The 12,047-nt window shown below is 35.0% G+C and overlaps 1 protein-coding gene across 25 annotated transcripts in view; it reads right to left on the bottom strand.

The window, feature by feature from the left end:
* The window catches only part of FIP1L1 (factor interacting with PAPOLA and CPSF1), an 82,617-nt gene that overhangs the window by 44,877 nt on the left and 25,693 nt on the right, over window positions 1-12,047 (bottom strand). For 12 of the 25 annotated variants that reach the window (XM_086705055.1, XM_086705052.1, XM_025921482.2 and 9 more), the window contains one exon: window positions 5,551-5,658. The exons of the other annotated variants lie outside the window; for them this stretch is intronic. In XM_086705055.1, coding sequence (XP_086561181.1) covers window positions 5,551-5,658 — 108 coding nt within the window. The remainder of the gene's footprint in view (window positions 1-5,550; window positions 5,659-12,047) is intronic. 25 annotated transcript variants of the gene reach the window in all.

The following is a 12,047-nucleotide window of genomic DNA, read 5'->3' on the forward strand; positions in this document are numbered from 1 at the left end:
GAGCCTGATGTGGGGCTCAAACTCACAAAGCATGAGATCATGACTTGGGCCGAAACCAAGAGTCGGACACATAGCAACGGAGCCAGCCAGGTGCCCTGGTATAACATCTTTTAAGCTACTTTAGGAAAGAGAACCATTGAAAGACATGAGGAATGAATTTATCCACACAGGATGGGAAGGGAGGACATTTTAAATGGAGGGAATAACATAAGAGGAAAATAACATTTGCAGGATTCCAATTTCCAATTTTACAAATATACTATCTACCAATCTATATGCGAAAGAAAAAGCATGATATACCTTTGATACTGGTTACCAACAAAAAGACTTTCAAAGAGGCAAAATATAATAAATTAAATGAGACTCACAAAAAAGAAAGTTCTATGAGGTTGTAAAATGCAATGCAAATGTTAGTGCCCATCAAAGCAAACTCTATCATTTTACCTCAAATTCCAAGGTGGTCACTAAACATTTCATTTTAATCTTTATGTCAAGCCAGAATCCGATCTCTCAATCAATGGTTCTCAATGTCTCCTACACATCAGAATCATCGGGAGCTTTTTTTTTCATTTTTTTTTAATGTTTATTTTTGAGAGAGAGAGAGACAGAGCACGAGTTGGGGAGGGGCAGAGAGAGAGAGGGAGACACAGAATCTGAAGCAGGCTCCAGGTTCTTAGCTGTCAGCAGAGCCCAATGCAGGGCTCGAATCCACGAAATGCAAGATCATGACCTGAGCTGAAATTAGATGCTTAACTGACTGAGCCACCCAGGTGCCCTTGGGAGCTTTCAAGAATCCCAATGCCCAGAGTACACACCAGACAATTTAATTTCGTCTCTAGGGCTTAAGCATCCATAATTTTTTGAAGCTCCCTAGGTAATTCCAACACATAGCCAAAGTTGAGGACCACAACTAAAGACATGCCCAAGGAAGACACTTACATTGTATTCTCTTCTAGAAAGAATTTATAGTTGATAAACCAATACTTATTTATCTCCCTATTACTGAATAAATATAAAGTCGCACTGACCAAGGCCTGATAATTAAAGTAAGACTATCATTCGTTGCATATATATTTTTATACTGATATTGTGAGTTTCGTGGACTCACACAGTACTACTTCAATACTTTTTTCAACCGTTACAAGAATAATCTTCTCTAAAGCATATACACAGTTTATGAAGAAAATGTAATCTATTTTTCTTTTTTTTTTTTTTTTTTAATTTTTTTTTTCAACGTTTTTATTTATTTTTGGGACAGAGAGAGACAGAGCATGAACGGGGGAGGGGCAGAGAGAGAGGGAGACACAGAATCGGAAACAGGCTCCAGGCTCCGAGCCATCAGCCCAGAGCCTGACGCGGGGCTCGAACTCACGGACCGCGAGATCGTGACCTGGCTGAAGTCGGACGCTTAACCGACTGCGCCACCCAGGCGCCCCTGTAATCTACTTTTCAAGTGAAGATTAATCAAACATCCTGTGTTGAAAAATAATGTATGTTCAACATAAAAATTAGAGAATTTAAAACTGTTTTCAGAGCACATAATTTATTGTCTAATAGTACTACAGTGAAAGAGACTACGGTGGGAGCAGAGATGCAAAAGGAACTAACATTATTGGGTGCCCCGCAACAGGTTCTTTTGCAGCCTTAGAAGCCATTTAATCCACAAGTACTTGGTATAAGTCCAATTAGTTTCATTTTCACAGCTGTGGAAAAAGGCTCTTTTGTGAGTAAAGTGCCGCACCAAGATTCAGGCTCAGGTATGACTCCAAATTCTACTTCTTCTACTAAGTGTTTTCCATGCTAATTCTCTGGGGACTGAATTCTTAAAATGTTGTTACTTTTCAAGCTATCTTAAAAACAAAGACCTTGAACGCTTAAAGATGAACTACGCTAAACTTTGACTCAGTAGAGCACATAAATGTGCTCGTTAGGAAAGCCAAATTTACTCACTTTTGTGCAGAGCTTGAAATAATAAAGCTTTACCTACCATATTTATGTTTAATTTTATTTTTTAAATGTAGGGAAAGATATTCTACAGGGAATTTTTAAAAATAAAAGCCTTCATATGTCCAATCACATAAACTCTTACAAGCTACATAATACAAGCAATACACGTTCAAAGTGCTGAAATGCCATGAAGGTACAGATACATCTTTCCAGTACATTATTTCACCAAGACATAATAAGCAGTGCAAGAACAAATGAAGAGGTCAATCTTAGACTGAATGTCCATTTAACACTCAGTTTTATTGTACATTTTATGTTTGACTATTGTAAGAAGTGCAAGGTTTAAATATTTTAGTAATTCTGCATTAAGCAATTTTTACTTTTCCTCTTTCAAGAGTCTGAATCAGTTAAAAAGCCATGATATGAAAAAACAAGCTTACTAAGACAACCTAGAATATGCAACTACTTACCTAACAGATTTTAATATTATAAAATGAAAACAAAACACACAAACTGAACATTAGGATAAGATTACAGCAATCATCCTTATTGCCAATTTCAATTTTCTGTGTTCATTAAAACTGCTTCATTCTTCTAGTTGGCCTAATAAGTGTCACAAATTTGAATTTATAAAACAAAACTCACACCCAACAAAATGCCCTTGCTACATACAGTTATGAAGACTACTATTAACCAAAGTTGGAAAAATACTGTATTAACAGGAATATATGTGAGATAAGAAGTCCTGAGTCTCCAAATACAGTAACTTATAAAAAGGATTTCAATCATCGTTTAAGTGCTCTTACAAAGAGATTTATGCCATGTTTCAAAAACAAAACAAAGCAAAACACATTCCTCAGTTACACTAACTACAACGGGTAGAATCTCATTTTTTTATCTTATGCTGTAAAGTGTGTGTATGTATGTGTACATATATATACATACACACATACACCATTCAAAAGGAGAGCAGTAGCTTTAACTAGAGTTTTTTTTTTCTTTTGAATTTTCAAAGGCACAAAACACGTACTGAAAATAGTGTCAAATTTCCTATTACCTATATTCCTAAGACTGATCACAAAGTCAGAGTGGGATTTTTCTGTGTTTCCAAAGCATCTTTTATTGGGGGGTGGGGATGGGCAAGTAAAAGTATAAACACTGAACTGTATTACTTCAGATATGAGAACTATTATTTTCTCTATAAACTACTTAAGAAATAAACCATTATATCAAAAGTACAACTATTTTAAGCAAAACATTCTGTCAAATGACTGATATAAAAGGAATTTTAGATATTAAAGTAGCAAAAGAAACAAAAGCAAAGTTTTAAATTACACTAAAACTAAGTGACTTAACTGTATCTATGCCTTTGCTTATGAAAATCAAGCTGCCTGAATTGCAAGTATTAAAAGGCAGAAAACCAGGGATTCTAGCTCTGACTTTGCCTCTTAATTAGCCATGAATTTGGGCAGATTTCCTACTTTCTTAGATCTCCTTTTCCATGTAAACCAGGGACTAGCCAGAAAAAAGGAATTTCATGATTAAAAGGGACCTTCCTGATAACACAGTCTAGCCCTGTCGTATTAAAAATGTAGACACAGAGGCCTAGAGATTTTAGGGAACTGTCCTAAATTCACACAGGCACAAAACTAAACCTAATACCCAAATCCAGTACTTATGCCATGAAACTGCTGTTAAGTTTAAGAATACAGCTATTCTTTATATACAAAGATGGCTACTGATTCATTTCAATAGTACAATGATGAAAATTAAAGCTCTTATCATCTGGCCCTTTGGGGATCAGTAAACAAACTGCCAAGATTGCTGACCAGGTTAAATAAGTATAAATCTAGAGTTTCTCTATGCACTGTGTGCTATAATAACCAAGTTTGTCATTATACAGAAATTATATTAGCAGCACTCTTCTTACACTATGGGATTTCACAGAAATAGTAAATGTGAAAAGATTCATAGACTCCATGCCACACTTATCAGATCTAACTTTTCTTTATTTAAAGTAACTCTTTTGAAATTTCTACTGGTTCTTCAAGAATGCCAGTTTTAAAAAATAAGATTGGGGCGCCAGAGTGGCTCAGTTAAGCATCCGACTCTTGATTTCAGCTCGGGTCATGATCTCACGGTTCATGAGATCAAGCCCTGTGTTGGGCTATGCACTGTCAGCACCTGCTTGGGATTTTTCCTCTCCCTCTCTGCCCACTTGTGCACACACACGCTCTCTCTCTCTCTCTCTCTCTCTCTCTCTCTCTCTCTCTCTCTCAAAATAAACAAACATCAGAAAAAAACTCCTAAGATTAATATCATATAATCCTATGAAAAAAGGTCAATAAGCACTTAATAACAGGAAGATATGCAAATTTTCATTCTATAACCACCAACACATGCAACTGATACTATTCTAAGAATATAGGTAATATATTTCTATCTGCATCAATTACTATACTTACATTTTGGATATTCTTTAAAAAAGTCAAAATATTTTTGACTTTGAGGTGAATAGCCACTTTTGAGAATGACTAAGCTTATTGTCTCCTAACAAGAGATCCTATCAAAGCCAAGCTGACTAGAAATTCTTACTATTCATGAAGAATATATAATGAAGTCCCCAAAGAAAAGGAAATCTAAAAAAATAAAAATTTGATTGTTTCCTCCCTTTGCTTTTCTTTTAGGTGTTATGATCAAAGATATCTGACCATAACTTACATATTTAAAAGTTTATAAATGAAAATAATTAAAAGCACATTAACGTAAGAGCATCAACCTGCCGAGGAAGAAAGTTTAAAATGCTGGAACAACAAAAACCAACAAAATACCACTCCACACCGTTGTTTAAAACTTTAAATAGTAAATGAGGGAGGTATCTAACTCTGTATTTCTAAGTCAAGCAAACTGTAATTGCTCAGATTGATTACTATTGGCAATGCACTGTCATACCCTGACATGACTGCTTCTTACTACATCCCTTCGGATAGAAATTATGATTCCCATTTTACAGGCTCAGAGAGTATACAGTATCCATCCACAGGTGCACGCTTTGTAAGTGTAAGATTTAGAATACAGACCAGAATTCTGCAGAGGGGGATCAGGAGTAAAAGCATAGCAACAATAAGGGAAATACTAATACTTCCTAAGACAGCTGGTAGACTCAATGAAATGGCTGCTTTATGCACTATAGTTGAGATAAAACGTTTGGAAAGATTCGATGCAGTTCAATTTTACAGGTTCTAAACACTAGCTCAGAAGGCTAAATTTTATTCAACAAAGAGAAACACCCAGCGATTTTTTAATAGGGTGTGATATGAGAAAGAAACCTGCAGCAGCAGGGAGAAAAAAAATGCTTATTGAGCTATTAGATGGTTCCACGCAATTTATAATGTAGTATAAAAGTCAGAGAGAGAAGAGGGAAGGTGTGAGCTGATACGGCCTGACTCATGATTTTTAAAACCCTCAATTTCTGTAATAAAAAAGCATAATTGAGGGGGCAAAAATATGGTACAATCCAATCAAAATTTATCTTAGTAATAAACAAAACAACACTGATGACCTAAACATCAGGGAGTAGCCAATGTTTAAAAACAGCCTTACCTTAGGTCAGGTGATTCGGCCCTCCCATATCGGTCCTGCCACTTCCCAACGCTGGAATTGGCTTTTCTGGAGGCAGTACTTGTCTGAGACTGAGAGGAGGTGCTGTTTCTGGTGAGATAAATTTTCTATGTTTTTTCTTACATATTGTTGTCTCTGACCCCCCTTGTTCTGTCTTTTTTTTTTTTCCTTTTTTTTTGACATGCTTTTTCTAAAGTCCTTTAGCATGTTCCTATCATATCATTTTCTTCAAGTCTCTGTGGTACTAAAATCGCTAGTAGGTATTTAAATATTAACGTGTTATCAACATTTTAGTAACTCTAGAATATTTTCAGAAATCTTTTTCAAAATAGTATGTCAAAATGCAGAAATAAGAAAAGAACCAAGGGCTTATCAGGTTATTATCAAGAAATAAATTTCTGTGCTTTTATGAGTGACATAAACTTCCACGGTTTCACAAAACCTTATTCAAAACTTTTGAGATTTTTTTCCCCTACACTCTTCAATAGGTACAAATATTGTTAGTGTAGCAGTTAAAAGTAACACTCTGATGTGTCTTATAAAAACCTACACTAAATAAATATATTTCATAAAAATTCCATTTCAAAGTAACTTTCAAAATAACATTCTAAAGAAAGTTAATTATATCCCTAGTGCAATACTCCATAGAAAGTTCAGCTATTTACACTCTTGCCAGTCCTTTAAAAGACTAATAAGACACTCTTTCAATAGCAAAGTTTTCTATAGGAAAAAAATGTATGTTTATGTATCTGTTTATTTTTGTAAAAAGAAACAAAGGAAGAATAAACTAGAAACTAGACACAATGAAGTTAATTATTAACAGGAGTGAAAGAAGCAGGGGAAAGAATGCACTTGGGACTCTCTTCAAAGTTTTACATTGGCAAAAAAAAAGTCAATAAACATGGAGAAAAAGAAAAGCTAATATTGAATACAAACAGAAACAATGGATATAATACTTTAAGTGATTAATATAACCACTCTAAAGGAAACTTCTGACTATTTTAACTACATACTCTCACCTTAAAAAAAAAAAAAAAGAATTCCAAAGAAATCTTGAATTCTATTTAATAGGTTTGGTTTTTGCAATGGTAAGTGCAGAAGTCCTAATCTGTTCTGAGTGTATTTTAGGATGAAGCAAAGAGTATATATACTGAAATTGTTGGGAAATAGGTTCTCAATGTGGTAAAACAGAGATGTAATCTGGATTAAGGAAAGGGAAGTAGAAACCTGTGGTGTCAAATGTGAAGTAAAAGAAGGATGAATGATTAAAATTATACATAAGGCAATTTTATATTGAAATTGGTTGTTTTCTCCCAGCCGTGAGTGTGGAAAAAGCCCAGAAACAGTGACACTCCAACAGCAATGAGCATAACTGGTGCCAAGATCTTGGTTTCTAATCATCATTTCCCATTAAAAGTCATCAAGGTGCTTTTCAAGTCCCTGGCTGCTCCCAAGGAGGGGCAGAGGAAGTACAAGATAAGCATGGAACATTTGGTAAAGCTAGAAAGTAAAAAAAAATCCTCAAAAACAAAACAAAACAAAACAAAAAACATGATGGGGACATGTCAAAAGGGCACAGGAGCCACTCTGAAGAGGCTCCCATGAAGCAAGTCTGAAACAATTCAATATGAATTACAGTATATAAGTAGTATATATAGTTTATATACTACATATACAAATAAACCATATTTATAAGCAACAAATACACTCTCTCACATATAAAATAAAAATTAATGAGTCTAGATGATAATAAGTGGAGGAGGTGGGAAAGCCCATTTTTAAAGAAGAATGCCAGCTAATTAATGTTAAGAGAAATAACAGAGTTAGATAATCAGTATTTTACAGTCATTACAGTAGTAACGGGAAAAAGCAAAAATCAACAATGGGATTTTAAAGTTTGGGAAGTTTAAAAAAGAAACAGGATATTTACCATCTCCTCACATATTATTTATTAAATACAAACAGTAAAAACAATAACTTTGCAGTGCAGAAACCCAAAGAACACCATTACAACTAAGTGATTAAAGTTATCATCTCTAAAAATGGGGAAAATGACATCATGTACCTCAAGGCTGATGCACTGAGGACAGAACATCACATATGTAGTTTCCTGCCCAAAAAGCAAAACCTGAACCTCATAAAGAGGAAACATCAGGCAAACTCAGATTGAGGGAGATGACTTACAAAACAACCAGACTGCACTCTTCAAAATTCAGAGTCAACAAATACAAAGAATGTCTGAGAAACTGTCTCAGATGATAAAATAATGAGATAAAAGAGTTAATTATAATGAATGACCCTGGACTGAACCCGAAATCAAGGAAAGAACTGCCATTAAAGACATCATTGAAATAATCAGCAAAATTTATGACTTGTATATTAACATACTGGCTCATTGTAAGATTTTCTCACTTTGATTAACTGTGTACTAAGATTACATAACAGAATGTCCTTGTTCTTAAAAAATGATGTTTACAATTAACAAATGATTCAAAAAGGAAAATATTTTGGGCAAATTATAAAGCAAATATGGCAAAATGTTAATAAATGATAAATTTGGGTGAATAATATTCAATGTTCATGAGTGTTCAGTTTGTGAAAATTTATCAAGCTGTACATTCTTGACATAATATGAAAACTTTTAAAGATATAGGAAAACATTCTGATATATTAAGTATTAACATTTTACTTAAGTATGCCAATTTGCTGGGCAACACAGAAAGTTAGAAACCCAGCATTTCCATCGATAAAGTACAAAGATCCATTTAAAAAAAGTTCTGTGCAAACATACCAATAGTCATCTACACATTAGTAAGGCAATCTAAGATTTTAAACAAAGGCAATACAGTGGTTAGGTCAGTAAGTAGTACAGCTCATTACTATTTGTTGGGCAGTCTCTATTATGTCTTAAATGGCATTCCTGTCTACTCCCTAAAGTCAGTAAAATTTTACTTTCACACAGGTCCTTCTAATCTCCATAAATACAAAGACCAAAACAGAAAAACACAAGTATTTATTTAGGGAAATACTTCACAATGAACAAAAGTGTGCTTTTGATCAAGTGAAGAGGAACCCAGAAAACAAACTTTCCTAATGAAAAACAGGTACTGTTCTCTGTATCAAGAAAGTGACAACATTGACATGTTGGGTATGTCTCTATAGGTTATGGTAGCAATTATCCACTTTTTTTGGTAGTAGTGATAGATCGACTAACTTTTCTGTCATTTCTTTACCTTTTTACCGACCCTTTCCTGCCACTATTCTCCATCTCTCCTTCAGTCCATGGCCGTCCATCATTATAATCACTTTCTCAAGGACCCTCTCACCTTCCTTGCACCTTTGTCATATTTGCCTGGTATAACCACAACTCATATTAAATCCCACTAGCTAGTCTTCATAAACATACAAATACCTGGCAAGGGCAAGGCAAACACATCCAAGCAAGCTGACTACTGGTCTCATTTTAAACACATAACCATCAACTTCAAGACAAGTTGGAAATGTACAGTCTCTCTCCCTTTGTCAATTTTTTTACTCTCCTAATTCATTCCCACCAGCATATAAAAATGTTGCCATTTGTATCTTGAAAAAAAAAGTCTTCTTTTGACAGCACACTTCCCTCCAAGTACTGGCTACAATCTGACTCATTTCCCCCTAAGTTTATTCACACACCTCTAAATGACTATTTCAGAATTTCTCCTCTTGTCAAACATTCAACACCCACTTCTACATCCTCACATCCACCAGGTAAGTCAGCATCCCGTGTTGTTGGGAAAAACCGACTCCCATCATTATCTTACCTATCCACCCCCTCCTTCTCTCCTGTTATTGAGTGAACTGCCCATCTCCTTTTTAAGGCTAACTGCACCGCTTCCCTTCCCCCCCATTATATCCCGTCCCCTCTGATCTTAAGGACATTGTTCTAACAACTGTCCCTTCTCGCTTCTTGAATCATCAACTTCCCCTCTAGTAACTCATTCTTGTAAGTATACAAGCATGCTGTAATTTTCATTTTAGAAAAAAACAGCCTCCTGACCCCACATTTCCCTTCAGATACTGTTCCATTTTTCTGCCCCTCTCAAAAGTAAAAAGAAAAAAATTCTCAAAGAAGTTACACATATTTTCTCATTCTAATTCCTCTCCTATTCTCTCTTGAATCCATTCCAAAAAGTCTTTTTTCAATCTTCACCTTATACCACTAAAAAGGATCCTGGTCAGGACCACCAGCAACTTTTACGTTTTAAAATCCAAAAGCCAAGGCACCTCACTGGCTCTGTCAGTAGGGCATAGGACTCTTGATCTTGGGGTTGTGAGGTCAAGTCCCACATTGGGTGTAGAGATTATTTAAAAATAAAATCTTAAAAAAGTAACTAAAATAAAATCCAAAAGTCATCCTCAGCCCTCTTCTTCTTGGCCAATCAGTATTATTTGGTAGTTAATTGTTCTTCTACTTTGAAACTACACTGGGTGTTCTTCCTATGTCAGTAGTAATTCTTCTGTATGGATCTCCTCCTCCCTCATTCTTATTTTTCTGACCTGCAAGGAAATGCCCCAAGGCTCTGTCCCTCTTACCACTTCTTTCCATACTTACCTCTTTTACAATCAAATTCAGTTTCACAACTTCATTTAAATACTACTTAAACACTGATCACTCCCAAATTTCTATCTCCGGCCCATACCTTTTCCCTCTATTGCAGATCCATAGATCTACTTCCTATGCAAATTTTCCACTTATATGTCTAATAGACAACTCAATTTTAGTATATCCTAAACTGAACTCTTGGTCTTCTCCCTCCAAAAAAAGCATTCCTCCCGTAGTCTCTTCTATTTCAGATGTAAAAGATCTTTTACATCTTTTGAAATGTATCCAATATCTGTCTTCTCCTCACCATCTGCACCACAACCACTTTGTCCAAGTTACCATTATCTCTTGACTAGATCACTGTTACGACCTCTTAACTGGCTTCTCAGCTTCTGCCCTTAATCTCTCTGTAGTCTGATCTTAAATAAAGCAATGAAGACTTAAAAAACCTACAGTAGATAATTTCATTCCTCTGCACAAACTCTGACAGTGGCACCCCATTTACTTTACTTATAGGAAAAGCCAAAGCCTGTATAACGGTACAATGCCCTACAAATCTGGCCCAAGGTTGGTAGGTTGGTTGGTTGGTTGGTTGGTTGATGGAAGGGGCAGTCCTGCTACTAATTCCTAAATAGTTTATTAGCAAATATCTATAGAGTATTACTTCTGTATTATTTTTCCAGAATATTTCACATAAATGAAGTCATTTAATATACATAACTACCCTGTGAGGGATGTCTTATTATTATTACATTTTACAGATCAGGAAATGAAAGAACAAGATTAGGGGATGTGCTCAAGGACACAGAGCTAGTAAGCAATAGAGCCAGAATTTGAATCCCAGAAGTCTGGCTGTAGAGTCCAAGCTCTTCACATCCTTCTCTACTGCAGAACACGATAAACTCAATGAATGAGAGTGACCTCTTTTAAAATAGGAAAAAAAAGCAAAAGAAGACTACATAATAAAGGAATCAGTATTCCTCAGCTATCATAACTTCTTAGCCAAACATTTTATGAGACTGCATTTATTTAAATAATATTTGAAAATGTCCATGACTAATAATTGTTAGGATGAGAAGAGAGTCAAAATCCAAGATGGCTTTGTGACATTTAATTTTGGCTGAAAGTTTCAAGAATCTTTATCTTAAGGCTAAACCACATGTTCCCATATGGGCTCTTCCTGCATTTGTATATTATGAAATATAATCTCTTATAGCAATTCAAAATTGCAGAATAACAAAACCAGAAAACTGTATAAAATAAATTTAAGTAACGCAAAAGGTAAATAATCTGGGTGAGAACGAGTAACAGCTTGATGACTGACTTGTTTCAGGCCCAGAGAAATACCTGATTTAAGTCATCTTTACCTAACTCAAAATTAAACTGCTAACATCAAACTTCCTTAGTCTCAGTTTATCCTTTACCATTTTCCTGGTAACAGGCTAACCATTTGTCATGTTTAAATTAAAAGGACATTTGCCAGCACATTTGTTTCTTACAATTGGTACCTTGTGGAACTTAAAGTTAGGTATTATCAAAATAAACCAAAGAAAGAAAAGAAAGTGGTTTTAATTGGAAAGATTGCCCAGGCTGAAATGTCCACCATCTTTTACTAAAATCTGTAAAACACATTTAGGCCAATAGATCTAGACTTATTAAGTCCAATAATTCTTTATGTAAGAATAATAAGCACAGAAAACAGCAAGACCATTGTTATTGCCATCTCTCCTGAATGTAAGATTGTCTTTTTTACGGACGTGTAACTATATACCATGCTTCATTTCTTGCTCACCTAAATGTTTTTTAAATGGGAAGGCACCAAGAAGAGTTTTTCACAAAGAACTCATTTTGTATTAAAACAACGTGAAATGTTCTTTGACAGAATATTCAGCGCTTT

The sequence above is a fragment of the Puma concolor genome, chromosome B1 (assembly GCF_028749965.1).
Source record: "Puma concolor isolate L17-30 chromosome B1, mPumCon1.1.hap2, whole genome shotgun sequence".
Taxonomy (NCBI): domain Eukaryota; kingdom Metazoa; phylum Chordata; class Mammalia; order Carnivora; family Felidae; genus Puma; species Puma concolor.